The sequence below is a fragment of the Oncorhynchus mykiss genome, chromosome 22 (genome assembly GCF_013265735.2).
Source record: "Oncorhynchus mykiss isolate Arlee chromosome 22, USDA_OmykA_1.1, whole genome shotgun sequence".
NCBI classification, from domain to species: Eukaryota; Metazoa; Chordata; class Actinopteri; order Salmoniformes; family Salmonidae; genus Oncorhynchus; species Oncorhynchus mykiss.
The window spans coordinates 32,652,048-32,671,918 of record NC_048586.1 but is presented as its reverse complement, the minus strand read 5'-3'; the positions used below and the strand labels follow the sequence as shown (position 1 = coordinate 32,671,918).

Genomic DNA, 19,871 nt, shown 5'->3' with positions numbered 1-19,871 from the left:
AACATAAATGAGTACCTACCCTCAACGGTCAATTTGGCGCTGGAGATATGTGGGCCACATACAACACGGTAGTTGCCCTGGTCTTTGGTTTGACACTGCTTGATCTTCAAGATGTGACGGTCCCCAACAATGCTGATTTCATATTTGTCATTGTTGTCAAGCTTCTGAGTTCCCTTGTACCAGGACAGGGTGATCTCAGGGTAGTTGATCTTGATGTCACACTCAAAGGTTGCTGTGCTTAATGGAGTGGTATCTTGGTCTTCGATGTCGCTCACCAGAGTGACAGGCTGTAGATAAAAAGTATTTTTATCAGTGGATATTTTGTCTAACCTAACACATTTTAGTGGACGTATTCAGATAGTTCCAACACTTAATATTTTAGGAACATTTAGTACCTCAGCCTGCATTCTTGATTGCAACTCAGCCATAAACCTGGCCGTATCCTTAGATTCTCCTCCATGCTCAGTTTCCTGGATCAGAAAAATGTATAGTTATATATCATACTCACAATAAAGAGTTATTTACAGCAGGGATCAACATTATGATAAATCCATAAAAGCAGAGTAGTTTTTGCTGCCCCAAGAACAGCTTATGAAAAAGCTGTGGTGGGCAGCAAGTTATCCTGGATGACTTACTTCCCTGTAGGGTGAAACCTTTCCTGGGCCAGTGCCAATGTCGAGCAATGCTTAGTCCTAGATAGGCCATTTCAATGATTTATTATCTTACCGGTTTTCCACTTTCCGCTTCTTTCTCCCTCTTCAGCTGCTCAATGGCCTGAAGAAGACAACGGTAGTCAGTGATTCCGTATTCTCTAACAACTTTTTCATAGTCTTTGGGGTCTACACCCCTAAGAATCTCCACGAGGTCAATCTCTCCCTCCTTCTTTGGACTTTTCTGTTTGGATGGTGTCCTGTGTGTGAAGAGAGGGATATATATATAGTAGTTAAAATAATTTCAAGTGTCTCTCATTAGATGTTAAAGTTATTGGTGGCATTACATATTTCTTTACAACTACACATACTTCTTCAGTTTTGCTCTGAAGTCTCCATCTACTCCCCCGGTGTCTTTCCTTTCGTCAACATTCAGGTCAGTGCTGCATTCTATTTCTCCTGCTTTGTTAGTTGCGACACATCTGTACTGTCCGGAGTCAGATTTGGTTATTTCTCTGATCTCCAACTTGGCATCTGGGCCTTTCTGCTCAATAGTGATGCGACCACCATGAGTGATCTGTCTCCACTTGCCCTTCATCCATTTCACGTTAGGAATAGGATCACCTCCAACTTTGGCAATGAAAGTTGCAGTGCCCTCTGTGAGTCAGAAACAACATAAAGTTGGCATCATGCACAAGCACAGTAAAGTATTTTCTAAGGATGTTGAGGTAAATGTTTAGATGTAATTAAGAATAAGTTAATCATACTTACTCTCTGTTACATTGACACTCTGGGGCTCATCTACAAAGAACAAGTTGTCAAATCTCTTTGTTGGAGTCTTTGCTGGAGCTGGGGCTGCAGCAGTGGCCTCAGGTTTGACCTCTTTTTCTGAAATCAAACAGAATTTCAGTCAAGCAGCTGCCCAGAGGGAAAATCACAATGACATGTCAAATTGCAGCAACAGTATACAAAAGAGGAATGTCAAGTAAATACTTTTGCACAATATGACCTTGTTACCTCTAATTGTCACTCTGGACCTTGCAAATTCACTTCCAACATCGTTGGTAGCCTTGCAGAGATAGTCCCCTGCATCTGTTTTCGATGTGCGGAGGACCTCCAAAGAGGCAGTGCCATCAGAAAAAACAACTCTACAGTTTGTGGAAGATTTGATCTCCTTCCTTTCCTTCAACCAATTAATCTTCAGAGGAGGGGCTCCATGGACATGGCAGCTAAGCTTCAGGTTCTCACCCTCGTTTACAGTCACAGGTTTGAGAGGGATGTCGAATACTGGGCCCTTCTTGTGTTCTGGTGATGTTTAGTGAACAACAAAGATTTTTTCATAGAAGCATGCACAAAAATGTTGACTAGTGATGCAACATAATGCATACAAATATAATATGACAATACACACAAAGATACGTACCTGAAATGTTAAGTGACACTTGGTAGGAGGCACTACCAGCTTCATTGGTGGCTGTGCAGGTATAAGCACCACTGTCCGAGAGTTGGGAGCTCTTGATATGCAGCATGGCCACGTTGCTCTTGAATTCCATTTCGTACTTATCAGAGGCGTGAATTTCACTGTGATTCTTGGACCAAACGATGTCAATGGGTTGAGATCCAGATAAACGACCCTCAATCTTCACCAAATGACCCTCTGTATCTTCCATTGTCTCTGCAGGCTTCTTGGTGAAGTTGGGGGAGATTTTTCGCTCTAGTGACAAAATAAATTATACATCAATAGGTTGAATTATGAAAATGATGTCCTTGAATCAAAGTATAAGGGTCACTATAGCAAGATGTAGATAACAAATATTATTTGTAAGCATTTAGGCATATTATTTCTGGAACCGTTCTGAAATAACAGGAAATACAAAAATATTGCAAGGTAATGGTAACCATATATACAACAAATTACAAAAATGAGTAATGGTAACCATATATACAACAAATTACAAAAATGAGTAATGGTAACCATACAGCCTGCTAGTGTTTACTGTACCTTGCACAACTAGTAATCAAATACTGTACCTGAAACATGTATAAGAAATACATGTAAGAAGATTTTTTAAAGATTTTTACCTATTTTTACTTGACAATGACAGATATCAGTTCCGGCTCCATTGGTAACTTCGCAAGAGTATTTCCCAGCTGCCTCAAAACTGTCACTGTTAAGGACGTCCAACATAGAGTAGGTGTCTGTGGTTGTCACAGTATACTGATAAGAGGCATAGAGTTGTTTCCCATCCTTCAGCCAGGTGACAAATATGCTGGGCGTTCCAGAGTATGTGCATTCGAGTTTCAAATGTTTGCCCTTGACAACTGAAATGTCTGCCAGCTTCTTGATGAAGTGTACTGGTTCTGAGAGGAGCAATAGTGAAATTATGTTACATCACTGTTATTAGGATGGTTTGTGCATGAAAAAAAAGACTATTTCAACACAAACACAGTGGTAGTATTTGCTGTAGCTTATCGAAGACATACTTTTAACGATGAAAGACTTTAGCAAGAACAGGAAATCTGTAAAAAAATCTACCAACCTTGAATTTGAAGCTCGAGATTAGCTTTACAAGATGCAGTTCCAACACTATTTGTAGCTATACAAGTGTATTCCCCAGAGTGTTTCATTTCACCTCGTGCAATTTTTAGGGCAGCAGTGTTATCATCATAAGACATTAAGTATTCTCCATCATTTTTTAAAGATCCATTGTCTTTTAGCCAGGAGACTTCTAAAGGAGAGGATCCTACAACACGACACTCAAATATGACTGGCTGTCCCACAGCCTGTTCAAGACTAGTAAGTTTCTTGGGGAAGGAAGGTGGTGTTTTGACATCTAGAATGGAGCAATTAAACAGAAGGCATGTTTACATTTGTTACCATGCATAACATTTGTGAAGGTAAAAATGAAGCAAGCAAAGAAAACTAAGACGAGCGTCACCTTTCACTGATAAGCGGCAGCTGTTTGAGGCAGATCCAATTCTGTTCTCAGCTTTGCATGTGTATTCGCCAGTATCAACCTTTGACGGTTTGCTTAGTATCAAAGTTGCAATGCCATTTGAAAATGCCATTTGGCAAGTATTGGTAGCACAAAGCTTTCCGTCAGCTTTGAACCAGGATATACTAATATCAGGGGTTCCTCCAATGCGGCATTTCAAGCAAACTGGATCACCAGAAGTGACTTGCATTGGTTCCAGTTCCTCAACAAAGAATGGTCGTTCTAAAGTGACAGATAAAAATGGTTAAATAAAAAAAGTAGCAAATGGATATGATTGAATGCAAATGAATGAATTGAGATGCTTTTACCTAATAAGGTCACTTGAGCATGGCAGATATCAGTTCCAACTCCATTGGTAACTTCGCAAGAGTATTTCCCACTTGCAGTCATGCTATCGCTATTGAGTACTTCCAAGACGCAGGAAGTCTCTGTGGTCAACACGTTATACTGATAAGAGGCATAGAGCTGTTTCCCATCTTTCAACCAAGTAACAAATATTTTGGGAGTTCCATTGTATGTGCATTCAAGTTTCAAAGGTTTCCCCTTTTCAGAAGACATGTCCTTCAGCTTCTTCACAAACTGTACTGGTTCTGGGAGGAGCAATAGTCAAATCAGTAACATCGCTGTAGTTTCAGTATGTTAGGATATGCATGAAAAAAAATTGTAATTTCAGAATTCATTACCATGTTAACTAACCTTTCATGAACAGATTAACTGGGCAACTTTCCTTCCCAGCATCATTAATAATCTGGCATGTATACTCTCCAGCATCTGATTTGGCCACTTTGTATAGCTCCAAAGTAGCTGCATTGCCCTGGAGAGCAATTTCACAGCCCTTTCCAGACACAATTTCCCTGGTGCCCCTGAACCATTTAAGTTTCAGTGGGGCACTTCCATTGACTGTTGCTGAAAATGTTACATTTGCACCAGGCAGAGCTTCCTTTGCCTGAGGTTTTTCCACAAAGGATGGAGGTTCTTAATAAGAAAAAAGAAATGTTGTATAGCGTAAGTATTCTCTTTCGGAAACACATCACTTCTCATGTTGGATTTATTTTTCTCCATAGGATAAAAATCCATGCTGACAAGTCTACATATCTACTGACCTTGTACAATCATAGAAGCACTTGTTTCACTGGCTCCTGCTGTGTTAACGGCTTTGCATGTGTATTTTCCAGAGTCTGACAACTTAAGAGTTGGCAGTTTAACTTTGCAGGTGTTGTCACTGCAAATAATCTCGTGATTTGGTCCACTCTTGATCTCCTGACCATTGTGGTGCCAAGAGATAGTGAAAGGTGGAGAACCTGCAACTTTGCATTCCATTTCACCAGGTTTACCAACAATAGTATGCGTGTCTCTCAGTTTCCTGATGAATGTGGGTGGAATCTTTTTATCTGTTTAAAAAATAATAAGTAATGACGGATTGTAAATGTAATAAAATGGTAATGGATTGTAAATATCAAATTCAATTAATCGGAAGGTATGATACTAGTGGTACCAACCTAGGACAGTGAGGGTTGTCTTGCAGGAAACACTGCCAACCTCATTTTTGACCTCACATTTGTATTCTCCTGTATCAACTCTCTCTGTCGACAGGACTTTCAGGCTGGAGATATTCTTTGAGAAGGTTATCTTATGCTTGGTGCCAGAGGAGAGCTCGACACCATCCTTGAACCACTTAGATTTCAATTCTGGTGTTCCGGCTACGGTGACTTCAAGAGTTGCTGAATCACCTGCCTTGACATTGAATGACTCTGGGCTATCCACAATGGTAGCCGGTTCTGAAAATTAAGTAGGACCACACTTCATATTTAGAAAACAGAAAATTACCAAATGTATGTCAATGTAATCTTCATTGAGTGGGGACATGGAGTCCTACAAACCTAAGACAGTGAGGTTGGAAACACATTCCACAACTCCAGAATCATTTTTGAGTTGGCAGGTATATTTGCCACCTGTGGTTTGGTCAGCCTTAAAGATCTTCAGGGTGACCACGCTGTTCTCAAATGTGATTTTCCGGTTGTCTCCATCCCTAAGAACATGATCCTTATCTTGCACCCAAGAAACAGTTATAGGCTGAGAGCCTTTGACGGTGGCCATCAGAGTGACTTCGTCACCCAATTTGACTGACTGGTTTACCAGTTTCTTCACGAAAACAGGTGCTTCTGAATAGTGAGAAAGGATTGATTGTGGTGAGGAGAAGCAATCATATTGGTAATGTTGTATGTATGAATATAACTAAGATATGTTGAATATCCATTGAAGATATAGTTTACTGACCTCTGAGCGTAACTGTTGTATGGCATTTTTCATATCCTACTTTGTTTGTGACCCCGCACTCATATTCACCAACATCTGAGGGGTCCACTGCAAGAATATGGAGAGTGGCAGAGCTACTCTCATTCATCATCTTATATTTCCTGCTTTCCTTAAGTGGCTTTTTGTCTTTGTACCAGATTATCTTAAAGGGTTCTGTGCCATACAGTTCACAGTATAGCATAGCATCTTTTCCTTTGATCCCCTCTACAGGTTTCAGTACTTTCATGAAACTTGGTGGATCTAAAAACAACACAATTGGCCGATCAGTTTCATTAAAGTTAAATATTCCAGGGCAAGCAGGTTTCAAGATTCCAGGGCAAACAAGTTGCATCTACCCAAGCAAGTGGACATTGGCAATCATAAGAGAAAAGAGGGCTTCAAAGGATCATGCTTTTTAGTCCATGCTAACTGTGATTGGTGTAAGTAATGACCATTAAACACAATCAATTGAATTTAAAAAGGGTGGGAAAGTCAAGGAATAATTATACATTGAGGTTCATGCTGCAACTATTTTAAAGGAAAACCTGACATCATAACACAGACAATAAACTGCAAAAGGCAATGTCAAAAATAAGTCACTGTCAGTGAAAGGGAGGAGGAATCATACATTCAGGTTCATGCTATAGAGAATGAATTAACTGCAAAAGGCAATGTCCCTTTACAGTGGCTGACCTTGCACTGTGATGATGGTGCTGCAGTTTACAGCCCCAGCATCATTCTGTGCCTCACAGGTGTATACTCCATCATCAGCAGATCTTGTGGAGCACAGCTCAAGGACTGCCACTGAGTCAACAAATGAAGTTCTACAGTTGTCACCATCTGTTATCTTATTGTCATTTTTGTACCACTGCATTCGCAGAGAGGGCGCACTTGTAACTTTGCATTCAAGATGGAGTGGCTCGCCCTGCTTCACGAACGTTGTATGTGGCAATTTCAGTACGAATTCAGGAGGTTCTGCAAAGCCCAAGAATAAGAAGTTAGAATTTGGAGAACTTCAAGGATTTGAAAAATTATCAGCAACAAAGAATGGGATGATGATGGGAGGAAGCCAATGGTTCGCTACATGGGAGAATACATTTGTTATATTACATAGAAAGACAACCCTGAAAAAAATTTGTTACGCTTGGGTTATAGGCAGAGTGATGAAGGAGCGATGAAAATGAAAAAAAGAGATGGAATTAAATAAATGAAGGGTGGCAAAAAAGAGTATAATCCAACCTTTCACCAATAAATTGGTTGTACACTTCACGGTGCCAGCGTCATTGCTAACTTGGCAAGAGTACGTTCCACTTTGCAAAAATCCAACTGAGTAAAGATCTAAGAAGCAAGATAATCCTTCCAGTCCAACTGAACATGATGGTCCAGTTATCAGTTCAGTGTCATCCTTGAACCATTTGACTGTAAAAGGAGGTGTTCCTTGAAATACACCCTGGAAGTGTACAGTGGCTTTGGGAATGACAGCCTGGGACTCAGGTTCAGATACAAAGCTTGGTGGCACTAAAAACCATTGGAAGAAAGATTAAATGAGAGACGAGTTCATCAACTGGTGCCTAGAGAAATGTAAGAGTAAGATTTAAGAGTAAAAGTAAAAACTAAAAGTATGACTCTGACCTTTTGCTTTTAATGCACCACTGCAATCACTACTTCCAGCTTTGTTTGTGATTTTACACAAGTACTCCCCTGTATCCTCTTCCTCAAAATTCTTAATTTCCAAAGACACAGTGTTGTCTTTCTGCTCTAACTGATACTTGGTTTTACTTGCAAGGACACTGCCGTCTTTGGTCCATTGCACTGATATTGGCAAAGAACCAGCGACTTTGCATTCCATATAAACTACAGAGCCCAAAACCTCCTGAGTCTCCATTAATTTCTTGATGAATGTAGGCGCAATGACTTGTTCTGTTTCAAAACAACAACAAAAATCCATTAGCAATGGAGAGTAAAATCAACTTTTGTTTTCCAAATGTTTTTAGAACTGAGAAATTCAAAGTAATTTTGCACTGACCTACGACAATCAATTTAACCTTGCAGCTGCAGGTATCAACAGAGTTTGTAGCCTCAAACAGGTAATCCCCTGCATCTTCCAGTTGTGTAGACTGAATCTTCAAACTACTGAGGTTATTCTCAAAGTTAAGTTTATTTTGCCTGCTGGGTGTGAGTTCTATTCCATCTTTTGTCCACTTTACTTTGATCTCAGGGGTGCCAGAGACCTTGCACTCCAAACTGACTGCATCACCTAGAGTGACATTTATCACCTCTGGTTTTTCTATAATCTTAGGTGGTTCTAAAATACAAACAAGCAGACATGAGGATTAGCTACAAACTTAACGATCAACTTCAAAATGTTAAACTTGATCATCATTTAAATCAAGCAAAGACACACCTTGCACCATCAGGGTTGCAAAGCACTTGTCCTGTCCAGCCTCATTTGCAACCTGGCAGGTATATTTTCCGCTGTGACAGGCCTCACAGATCGGAATCCTTAGAGTTGCCACATTATTTTCAAAGATCATTTCAGTTTTAGGATCTACCAAGATCCAGTTCTCATCTTTTTTCCATTGTACAGACAGAGATGGCGTTCCCATCACAACACACTGAAATGTAGCGACACTCCCCAAAACAGAGGAAGCATTTTCCATCTTCTTTACGAAAGACGGTCGCACTAATGTGAAGAAAACATTTCATCAGAATAATAAATTGAAAATGCTGACATTTTCAATGTGAAAACTGACTTAGAGAAATAATGATCATCATAAGTGACTAACCTTTCATAGACATTGTGGTGCTACACGAACAGCTTCCCACCTCATTTGAAACTGTGCACTGATAACCACCAACATCTAAAGCATCACATTCCTGTATTTTCAGGCTCATGACATTACCATATTCATAAATTGCATGCTTCTTATTGGTTTTGATCTGCTTTTTATCTTTGTGCCATGTAACCTCAAATGGACCAGTTCCTGCCACTTGGCATTCAAAGACACTCATAGAGCCCTTCACGACTTCAACAGGCGTTAACTCTCCAATAAATGCTGGGGGCTCTGAAATAAGGAAGCAGGTTTAAATGAGTGGGAGGATTGTGTCAATAAACATCTGAGTAAAATGCTGAATTACTGGCTCAAAAGACTGGAAGTAGGCTAAACCAACCTTTCACAGCTAACTCCATGCTGCAGCTCTCACTGCCTGCCTCATTACGGGCCTCACAGAAGTATACTCCACTGTCATTGGCATCAGCACCAATTATCTCTAAGCTCGCCACAGACTTAACGAAGAACATTTTGTATTTGTCACTACGACTTATCTCCTTCCCATCTCTGAACCAGTGCACTTGTATTTCTGGAGTGCCACCAACATGGCACTCAAAGTGTTTATTTTCTCTAAGTTTCACAACTGATAATTTGTCAGGTTTTTCAAGGAAACTGGGAGGTTCTGCAAAAAAGATGAACTATTCGTAAATACATATTAACGTCAAAAAAAATGCCCAAATATATTGACAAAGGTAAGTTGAAGGTCAATGCCAACCTTTGACGAAGAGCGTTGCCTGGCAAACATCAGAGCCGACGTCATTATGTATTTCACAAACATAGTTTCCACAGTCTGACGTTTTGGCAAAGAAGAGCTCCAGTGAAGTAGAGTTGTAATCTTTAATCACAGAGCAATCCGAGCTTGATAAGATCTCCTTCTTGTCTTTAAACCATTTCATGGTCAAGGGTGGCGTGCCAGACGAAAGGACATTAAACTGAACCTTTGATCCAGGCAAAACATCCATTGATTCAGGTTTTTCTAGAATAGATGGCGGTTCTGTTGATGAAAGGGGAAGATGTGCATTGTCAAAGTTGCTGTTACCTTCCAATATACTGGATATACACTGTATCTAACATCAAAAGACTAACAAACCTTTCACAAGCAAGGCACCAGAACACTGGTCTTTGCCTGCCTTATTACTAGCAATGCAGGTATAGCCGCCACTGTCAGCACTATCAAGACGACTAATTTCTAGAAATGCCGAGTTCTCAAAGAATGTGCATTTGTGTTTCTCGTCGCTCTTGATCTCCTTCTCATCTTTGTACCAGAGTACAGATATTGGCAGGGATCCAGACACAAGACACTCCAAGTGGGCAAAAGAGCCTTTGATACTCTCCATTTTCTCCAGTCTTCTTGTGAAAGATGGTTTAATAGTTTGATCTATCATAAAAGTAAATAGTATACGGTGAGTAGTTGTACACTGTAAGACGGCGGGGTATACATACATTTAAGATTGATTCAAATAAAAATTATCCACTGATCAACAAACCTAGAACAGTGATTGAAGCCTCACAGGTGCTGCTTCCAACATCATTTGAAACCTCAAAGGTGTATTCACCACTATCACTTTTCTCTGTAGAGAGTATCTTCAGTACAGAGCTCTTATCGCTGCTCTGTACTTTGTATCTTTGACCTGATGTCAGCTCTCTTCCATCCTTCAGCCACATGGCTTTGATGACTTTAGATCCTGAGAACCTGCATTCAAGAGTAGCTGGATCTCCTGTTGTTACACTGATAGACTTGGCTTGCTCAGTAATATTTGCAGGTTCTGTGATAAACAAAATATTAAATGAACAATCCACTATTTAATAGTACAATACTGTGATAAAAAGAAAATATAAATTGCAAAAGTTAAAGACCTAAATATCCAACCAACCTTTGACTGTAAGCGTGGCAAGACATTTCTGACTTCCAGCCTCATTCTGTGCCTGACAAATATATTTTCCACCATGTTTCATCTGAGTGTTTCTTAAAGTTAACACTGCCGTTCTGGTCTCATAAGATATCTTTATATGTTCGCCTTCTTTAACTTCATGATCTTCCTTTATCCATGATACAGTCATGGGCAGTGATCCCTTTAAAGTGCACTGCATAGAAATCTCTGAGCCAACTAAAGAACTGATGTTCTCTATTTTCTGTACAAACGAGGGTGGTTCTATTGAAGGAAGACCATACATGTCAAGGTATAATTCAATAATAACAACAGGTCACAGTCTATAAAATACAGATAGCTACAGTATATTTATATAATGTCGAATTTTAACCAACCTTTTAATGTAATTTGGCAATCACATGTTGTCTTCCCAACTTCATTTTCTATGTTACATTGGTATTTTCCAGCATCCCCAGACTCACATTTAAGAATCTGAAGAGTGACTACACCATCTTGTATATTTATCTTATGCCTTTTGTCATTTCTGATCTGCTTGGTGTCCTGATAACAAGATATTTCAAATGGAGCTGAGCCTGAAATAACTCCTTCGAATATAACATCAGACCCTTTCACAACTTCTTTGGACTCAAAAGCTGTCACAAACATGGGAGGTTCTACAACAAAGATAAAATAAAGTTATTATTCTACACAGACAATAACATAGTACAGATAAACTGTAAAAGTGAATACTGAATACACACCTTTGACTGTAACTGTGCTGCCGCAGTGGTCACTACCAGCATCACTTGATGCCACACAAACATAATCTCCACTATCATCAACAGAGCAGTTCACAATATCAAGTGAAGCAACTGAGTCAGTGAAGGACAGTCTGCATTTATCATTTGAAGTGATTTCAGTCTCATTCTTAAGCCACTTAACATTGATCACAGGACTGCCAGTGACTTTGCACGTCAATGTAAGTGGTTGTCCATTTTTCACCAGTTTTAATGGCTCAAGCCTCATTGAAAACTGAGGAGGTTCTGGAAATAATTGATGATAACAATTACTCCAAAAGACAGTAACATCAAGAAAAGCTGTACAAAAAATATACATAATTGATCAAAGAAAAGGCACCTTTCACAAACAAGACTGCAGAGTGTGCCACCTTCCCGGCATCATTGGCCACTTGGCAAGTGTAGTTAGCCGAGTCACTGGGTTTCACTGAGTGAAGTTCCAAGAAACTTGAAGAAGCGTCTTTCTTGATAAAACTTGCGCCTCTAGTGGTTATCTCCTTGTCCTCTCTGAACCACTTAATCGTAAAAGGAGCTGATCCAGTGAAAGCAGACTTCAAGACAACAGTAGATCCTGGTACGACATCTTGGTTGTCAGGTTTTAATGTGAAGATTGGAGGTTCTAAAATCAGGTTGGAAGAGACAAAATGTGAATGTGTTCGTTCAGCTTCATTATGGCCAAAATAATGTAACACTATTATACTACTATTAAACTATGTTACTCTAATGAGTATAGTTATTCTAACCTTTAACACATAAGGTTCCACTGCTCTCTTTAAATCCAGCAGAATTTGTTGCCCGACATGTATATACTCCCTCATCACACTTTTCTATTTGGGTTATTCCCAATGTAGCCGTGGTTTCTTTCATTTCAAGTTGATATTTCTGTCCAGACGTTATTTCTTTATCATCTTTGTACCAAGAGATGGACATGGGCTGAGATCCAGATACTTTGCTCTCCATAGTAATGTTGTTACCAATATTTCCATCAACTTTCTTAAGATTTTTTGTGAAAGATGGTGGAAGAACACGATCTGTTGAGGGGAATATAACTTTTTTCATTATAACATTCTTGTGGTTCCTCAAGTCGTAATTATGGAAAAAGCATAAACTACAAAACAAACCTAGCACTGTGACTGAACAAGAGCACTGATCTTTTCCGACGCGGTTGGACACTTCCATCGTGTATTCACATGTGCCTCCTTTCTCTGCCGCAACAATCTTTAAGATGGCTACATTGTCTTTAAGAGTGATTTTATATTTTCGACCTCCTGTAATCTCCTTTCCATCTTGGAGCCATTTCACTTTAAGATCCGGGCTTCCTGCAATTGTGCATTCCAAGGTTGCTGATTCCCCTGAAGTCACGTTGATGGATGCGGCTTTCTCTAAGATTCTAGCGGGTTCTAAAATGTAATTATACAAAGATTTTTAGATTTGAAACATCAACAGTGGCCCAAAATAATATACTTGTGTGAAATATTCTGAATCTAACCTTGAACTGCTAAAGAGGTTTCACATTTTTGTTGACCAGCCTCATTCTCTGCTTGGCAAGTATACTTTCCACCATGGCAAATGTCAACAGCTGCTATTGTCAAAATGGCGATATTATTCTGAAATGCCATGGTGATATTAGGGTCATCATCCCTAAGCCATTCAGCATCCTTCATCCACTTGACAGTAATAGGGGCAGAGCCTTTTATAGTACCCTGCAGTTTAACAGCACTGCCCAAAACTGCTGTAGTGTTCTCAATCTTCTTTGCGAATGATGGTGGTTCTAAAGAAAATTACAATTATAGCAATAATAGTCATTATAATTTAGAGGAATACATAGGTAAGAGGAATAAGAAGAAGAAGAATATCCTCCATGAATGTGTTTTGTTTTAACTAACCTTTCTGTTTGGCAATTGTCTTTGCAGTGATTGAACCAACATCATTTGACACAACACATTGATATTCCCCAACATCTGCACTTTCAAATGAGCAGATCTCCAAAGAAGCAATCGAGTCCTGAGAAACAATCTTGTATTTCCTATCGGAAGTGAGTGATTTTTTACTCCTAAACCAATTGAATTCAAATGGGGCAGTGCCTGCAACTTCACATTGGAAGAGAGCAACAGTGCCCCTGACTGCTTCAACCATTTGCAATTCCTTTTTGAAGGATGGTGGTTCTGAGAAGAGATATTTGATACAATTTCACAATAACATAATATTCAGAAGACAATATCAAAGATCGTAATTATCTACATAACTGACACAACAAACCTTTTATAGTTAACTTGGTGCTACAGCTCTCACAGCCAGCTTCATTCAGGACTTCACATGTGTAATTTCCACTGTCTAACAAAGCAATTTCACTGATCTCCAAAGTAGCAAAACCGTCCTTGAAAGTGATTTTGTATTTCTCGCCAGCCGAGAGCTCTTTGTCATTCAGAAACCAGGTGACATGGAGTTCAGGTGACCCTTTGATTGTGCACTGCAAACGTGCACTTATGCCTTGCTTCCAAACCAAGTTGGGTTCCAGTCTCTTTACAAAGACTGGGGGTTCTGCAGGATGTATGCATTGAACAATTGAACAATTCAAAACAATGTTTTAAGAAGTCATTGCTAATGAACAAAACTCAGAAAAAGAGGAGCAAATACAAGTTAAAAGTATGAGATTTTGTCAAAAGGCAGTTGAAGATGCAGCCAAAAGATACAGATGGGTGAAGATATTGCAAAATCTATAAATCTATCTGATCATAATCCAAAGATGTTAATTTCCATAACTGCATATATATTGTGCCACAAATACTGCAGAAAGCTTGAAAATGAACTGATTAGCCTTACCTTGAACCTTTATTGAAGTGGAGCAACTTGTGCTTCCAGCATCATTGGCAGCTGTACAGACATAGTTTCCAGTGTCTTTAAGTTTTCCTTTTGGAATATCAAGAGTGACCATCTTATCTTCAAAAGACTGTTTACAATCCATTGTTTGATGGAGCTTTTTGCCATCCTTTATCCAGGTGATGGACACTCCGGTATCCTCATCCAACTGACACTCAAGGTGCAGTGGATTTCCAACAGCGACTGACACTGATTCAAGTGTTTTCACAAAATAGGGTTTGTTGATGACCTTCATCTCCATGCTGCACACAGCAGTTCCAACACTGTTGAACGCTTTACACAGGTAAACACCTTGATCCGTAAGTTCAAGTTTTGATATTTCAAGAATATATTTATTCTTTTCTGAGGAGATTTTGTAGTTTCCCCCCGAAGAAATGGCATTGTTGTCTTTATGCCAGACAATAGTCATCGGTGAAGATCCAGTGACTACACACTGAATGTTTGCCTTTTTCCCAACATACAATGTCAATGGATCAGGCTTAGTAATAAAGGCAGGTGGGAAAAGTTCTATGAAATTTGAAAATAAGAAAGGGAAAATACATAATAAAACATAATAATTAACAACATATTAAGATTTATTTCAAAACCTGACAAAATCCAATAACTTGACAAATCACAAGGGAGATCATTTGTTTGAGCTTTTTTAGCGAGTATAGATGACCATAACTAGATTTGTGGAGGGAAGAAGCACATCATATTCCTAAAACCATAACCTTTGGTACAACAACCTGTTGAAATAAATTAAGTAAAAGTTCAATTCACTCACCAGTTACGTTGAGTTTGGCGGCACAGGTGTCACTGCCATTCTGGTTTGTAGCCTTGCAAGTATATTCACCACTGTCAGCTTTGGTTGGGCTCAGAAGCTCCAATGAAGATGTCAGTTGCCGACTGGTGATCCTGCAATTTGAACTCTCTTTGATAGCAGTGCCAGACTTGAACCACTTGAACTGCACATTTGGTGCATCTTCAATCTCACATTCGAACTTGGCTCCGCTGCCAACATTGATCTCCAGGGGCTGGATTTTGTACCTGAAAACCGGTGGCACTATAATGTGCAGGGAAAGGGAAGAAAATAGTACAATTAGCACACTGGCTATGATTCTGGTTGATGTAGTTAAAAGTGGTGAAATGGTGAACCTAGGATGGAAGGTTGCAAAACAGGACTGACCAGGAGGGACTGTGGAGGGAAATGATGTTAGGTTTGGATCAAAACACTTCAATGAAGAAAATGAGACCAAGATGAAATGTCCAAGAAGGCATGCAAAAAGAGGGTTTCAGGACTCAATGGGGAAGACGAGAGTGATGTGGAGTCAAAGAGGATGACGGGGAATGGACCAGAGGTGGATTTTTAAGAGAGTGATATGGGTAAAAAGAAGATACCTTGGAACAAGAAAGCAGGAGGATATGGGGGTGGTATCAACGAAAATATTACTGTTAATTTATAGTGATTTTAAAGTAAAGTGAATGCATGCTAGGAATCACCAATGGAAGTTTATGTCGCGTTAGTCACTGTTTTTATGAAAATATGAAAATATCCCCATTATCCAACCTCTCGAGACAACAGTGAGTCTTGATGTTGTTGTAGCCTTGCCAGCTTCATTCTCAGCCTCACAGACATATTCTCCTTCGTGCTTCTCCTTGACAATCTTGCAGATTACTAGTGTGTATGTGTCATGGTCTTTTGAACACTTAAATTCTTTGCCAGATTTGACCAACTTTCCATTGAAAAGCCAGTTAACTTTTGTGACACACATTATGGTCACACTAAAAGTAACCATGCTATTGTTCTCTGAACAAATATCCTCCAGGGGAGTTACAATAATGGGATAAGCTTTAGTGAATTGCTCAGGAAGTTTACTAACCATAACTGCCTCTGACAGAAACTCCTCCATCGTTTCTCTCTGTATCAACACATGAGACTGTTCGACAGGGACAGAGGCGAAGGGTACTGCTGTGGTTAAATCTGCAGCACCTACATCTCTCTCATCATGTTTTTTTACTGTCACAGATCTGGTCTCCTGCCTAGTAGTCTGCCTGGATTCATGCACCACAGTGCGATCCTGAGCTGTTATGCTTTGGAACGAAGCCATCGTTTCAGTCTTCTGAGCAGCAGACTGGGTTACAGGGGATTCGAAACCCGCTGCACTCTCTGTTACTCTGACAGTTTCCACCACCGATGACAGCATTTCTTTGGATTTTGCACTGCTAACATTTGTTTTCTGAGGCTTGACTATTTGCATTGTGCCAGGTTGGTCCAAAATGAGGGTCTGTTGTTCTCTATAAACTATAGCATGGAAAGCTGCTTGGAGTTCTGTCCTCAGATCAGCAGTCTGAGGGTATTCTCCTTCAAAAGCAATTGTTATTTCCATGGAGGCACCTGGTGTTGTGATAAGGTAGGTGAACATTGCACCCTTAGTTTCCCTGCCTACCTTCACTTCCTGTACCTCGACAGCCTCCAATCTCTCAACAACGTCTGCTAGTATAAGTGGCTGGTCACAAGCCACAGCAGACTGAAGCGCAGTTTTCAACTGATGTCTGATGCCCAAACTTGTTGGTTTTGGCATTGGGATCACAAAGGTAAGTTCCTTTGGAAGAACTTGGCTCTCCTGAGACTCGTGCACAAATAATACCCCTTTAGGCTGAGTCTTTACACTGACAACCAATCCAGCAGATTTTCCAATTTCACTTGATTGCTCACCAACAATGATGTGTTTCTCCTCCAATAATATTGATTGTCTCACTGACTGACCTTCGTGGATCTGAACAGCAAAATCCTGTTCAGCAGCATGTAAAATGGCACAACCTTCAGTTGCTATTGCCTTCTCTTCAATATAGACAGGCTTTGTCGGGATCTTTGGTTCAATTTTCACTACAGGTTTGAATGCATCATTTGCTTTCAAATTTATGGTATGCCCCTCTTCTATACTTTGAGTGTCAACCACAGTTACTGAGTGCATAATGTTCCAGCGATCCTCCTTTTCGATTAATGCACGCTGCTGTTTGACATCACTAGTAAATGGTGTTTCTTTGGATATCTGCATGGGCATTGATGTGACCTGAAGAATGTTCTGAGGTCTGTGTTCTGTTCTAAGCTCTGACTGAACTCCTGTCACGGACACATCAAGATCTTTGGAATAATCTGCACTAAACTCCCTTTTATCCTCTGAGGTTGCTGCATGTTTGCGGGCTCTTTCCTGTTTCTGTACTGCAGTCTGCTGATCTGGCTTCTCAGGACTAAGTATACCTTCTTTAGGTAATACACTTTCTGACTGAATAGACTGAAGATGTAAAGGAGCTTTGGCCTCTTTTCTTGGTTCAATTGAAATTGTGTCCAGCTGAGCTGAAAACTCAGATATCTTCTCACAAGTGACAGATTTCCATTCATTGTGGGTGACTGTGTGCAACAAAGTAGGGCTTTTTCTTGCATCTGCACTCTCTGGCAATGACTTCTCGCAAGTAAATCTACCTTCAGACTGCAATATATCTGGCTTACTAATCGTCTGTAGATGTAAGAGCTGTTCCTCTTCTGTTTCAAATTGCAAAGACATCGCGCTTTCCAAACCTGGAATAGCTTTTGAGTGTTCTGTCTGGAGCAGATGTTTTTCTTCAGCACTCATGGCTGATTTCAATAACCTATCTTTACTTACCAAAGCGCTCTCTTGTTTAGGTTTGTTTATTTCAAATCTCTGCTCTTTGGATAAAGTATGTTGAGTCTCACTGACCGGTGCGACCACTGGGTTAGGACGTTCCTTCTCTAGCAGGGACTGAGTGGGTTTATCCGATGTTGATAGCGTATCACAATGGCGCTCTGATAGTGGCAGTTGCCCAGTCAATGTAGCGGTATATAAAATCTTAACACCCTCTGTAACTCTGAAGCTTCTCTCTTCCTCAGGCCTAGTGGTTATACCTAATTTCTCTTTCAGAATTGGTAACCTGGTTTCAACTAGATGACTACTGACAACCTGTTTTGGTTCCTTAGATGACTTAATCTGTTCTGGTTTTCTGTCTCCTAAAACCTCAGTTCTCACTGTGATTAGAGGAATGACCTCTTCTGATGTGGCAGACATTATGTTTGAATGATGTTCCCTTGCAGGCTCAAGCTCTAAGATTTCCGGACTTTGGATACGGTCAGAATGTTGCTCTATGAGCTTTTGGCTCTCTTGGACAGCAGATGTAAAAGCGGCCATATGCAGTTGTTTAATAGGCGCAGCTGAGGCTGGAGGTGGTCTGGTGGGAGTCACAGACACTCTCTCTTCTACCTCATGTGACTGCAGCACTGCAGCCTGGTGGGTGACTTGCTCTCTATGAAGGGTAGCAGCAGAGATATCCAACTCTCTAAGGGTGTCCACTTGCTCGCTGGAAATAACCTGTCTGTCCTCAGTACCTATGGTGTACACCATCTGATCTCTGGCCCTGGCTTCTCCAGGAAGGTTGACCATGTACAAGCGTGACTCTGTAGCCTGTTCAGTCATGGATACTTTATAACCTTTTTGTTTCTGAACAACCACATGTTGTTCCTGGTGCTGAGATATAGAGACAGACTCTCTGAACACGATTAGCTCAGCACTACAAGAGGCCTCCCCAGATGGGTTGGAAGCCCTACAAGTGTAGAGGCCACTGTCCTCCTTTTGGATGCCCTTCATGTTGATGAAGCCAGAGCCATTTGGGTTGTTCACCACAATACAATACTTACTGGGCTGAATGTGATAACTACCTTTAAGCCACTGAACCTCTGGAAGAGGATTCCCAGTGACAATATACTTGAAGAGAGCTAGACCACCTTCAGAGCATTGTACAGGCTCAATAGTTTTAATAAATTCAGGTGGTTGGCCAGTGGGTTTGAACATTTTCTCAACCTGCCTCTCTGGTTTCTTTGTGTCACTTATTTGGATGTTCAAGAAAGTAGTACAGGTTGATTGGCCAAACCTGTTGCTTGCAGTACATGAGTATTCTCCTTCAAATTCCTTCTCTACTTTGTTAATGACGAGGGTATATTCGTCTCGCTCTTGAACAAATGTGTAAACTGATGAACTTGTTATAACCTGACCATTGTGGAACCACTGGACATTAGGCTTTGGAAGACAAGATATTGTGACAGTAAATCTAGCTATGTCCCCAATAGTGACAGCTACTGGTGAGAGTTGGGTCACAAAAACTGGCTTTTCTTTTTTCTTCTCTGTTGTACTAGAATAAAGTTTGGACTCTGGCTTGAGTTCAAGTGTTTTGCTTTTGCCTAATTGTAGACCAGTGAAGTAAGACTCCTGTTTTTCCTCTTCAGCTGAGACAGTGAAGCTAGAGAAAGCTGAGTAAAATAATTACATTATGTTATCACTTACAATAATGTATAAATATTAAGATAAAAAAAAACAATAAAGCAATAAATAAAGGAATGTATTTTAACGATAACACCTTTTGAATTGAAATCAGCAAGACAAAAAACATGCATTATTTTAATTTCACATAAAAGCCATGTAGGTTTCACCTATTGCATTACAATTCAAGGTAAATATTATGACCGTTCAAGATAGTCACATGCCCAACATATAGTTTT

The 19,871-nt window shown here is 40.1% G+C and overlaps 1 protein-coding gene across 5 annotated transcripts in view; it reads right to left on the bottom strand.

Moving 5' to 3' along the window:
- ttn.1 (titin, tandem duplicate 1) overlaps window positions 1-19,871 on the bottom strand; it is a 186,535-nt gene that overhangs the window by 137,603 nt on the left and 29,061 nt on the right. Inside the window, exons 37-73 of one of the 5 annotated variants that reach the window (XM_036959132.1) lie at window positions 15,087-15,365; window positions 14,264-14,827; window positions 13,700-13,981; window positions 13,327-13,605; window positions 12,930-13,211; window positions 12,562-12,840; window positions 12,184-12,471; window positions 11,781-12,059; window positions 11,405-11,686; window positions 11,039-11,317; window positions 10,647-10,925; window positions 10,260-10,538; window positions 9,863-10,150; window positions 9,488-9,766; window positions 9,113-9,394; window positions 8,728-9,006; window positions 8,346-8,624; window positions 7,968-8,246; window positions 7,574-7,861; window positions 7,181-7,459; window positions 6,635-6,916; window positions 5,924-6,202; window positions 5,527-5,808; window positions 5,146-5,424; window positions 4,750-5,037; window positions 4,343-4,621; window positions 3,955-4,236; window positions 3,590-3,868; window positions 3,191-3,484; window positions 2,733-3,011; window positions 2,074-2,364; window positions 1,668-1,955; window positions 1,422-1,538; window positions 1,022-1,307; window positions 727-910; window positions 396-470; window positions 20-287 (exon numbers count right to left, since the gene is read on the bottom strand). In XM_036959132.1, the coding sequence (XP_036815027.1) occupies window positions 20-287; window positions 396-470; window positions 727-910; window positions 1,022-1,307; window positions 1,422-1,538; window positions 1,668-1,955; window positions 2,074-2,364; window positions 2,733-3,011; window positions 3,191-3,484; window positions 3,590-3,868; window positions 3,955-4,236; window positions 4,343-4,621; window positions 4,750-5,037; window positions 5,146-5,424; window positions 5,527-5,808; window positions 5,924-6,202; window positions 6,635-6,916; window positions 7,181-7,459; window positions 7,574-7,861; window positions 7,968-8,246; window positions 8,346-8,624; window positions 8,728-9,006; window positions 9,113-9,394; window positions 9,488-9,766; window positions 9,863-10,150; window positions 10,260-10,538; window positions 10,647-10,925; window positions 11,039-11,317; window positions 11,405-11,686; window positions 11,781-12,059; window positions 12,184-12,471; window positions 12,562-12,840; window positions 12,930-13,211; window positions 13,327-13,605; window positions 13,700-13,981; window positions 14,264-14,827; window positions 15,087-15,365 (10,236 nt within the window). Of the gene's footprint in view, window positions 1-19; window positions 288-395; window positions 471-726; window positions 911-1,021; window positions 1,308-1,421; window positions 1,539-1,667; window positions 1,956-2,073; window positions 2,365-2,732; window positions 3,012-3,190; window positions 3,485-3,589; window positions 3,869-3,954; window positions 4,237-4,342; window positions 4,622-4,749; window positions 5,038-5,145; window positions 5,425-5,526; window positions 5,809-5,923; window positions 6,203-6,634; window positions 6,917-7,180; window positions 7,460-7,573; window positions 7,905-7,967; window positions 8,247-8,345; window positions 8,625-8,727; window positions 9,007-9,112; window positions 9,395-9,487; window positions 9,767-9,862; window positions 10,151-10,259; window positions 10,539-10,646; window positions 10,926-11,038; window positions 11,318-11,404; window positions 11,687-11,780; window positions 12,060-12,183; window positions 12,472-12,561; window positions 12,841-12,929; window positions 13,212-13,326; window positions 13,606-13,699; window positions 13,982-14,263; window positions 14,828-15,086; window positions 15,366-15,869; window positions 19,623-19,871 lie in introns of those variants that run through there. The other 4 variants (XM_036959129.1, XM_036959130.1, XM_021579591.2 and 1 more) reach the window with 4 other exon arrangements.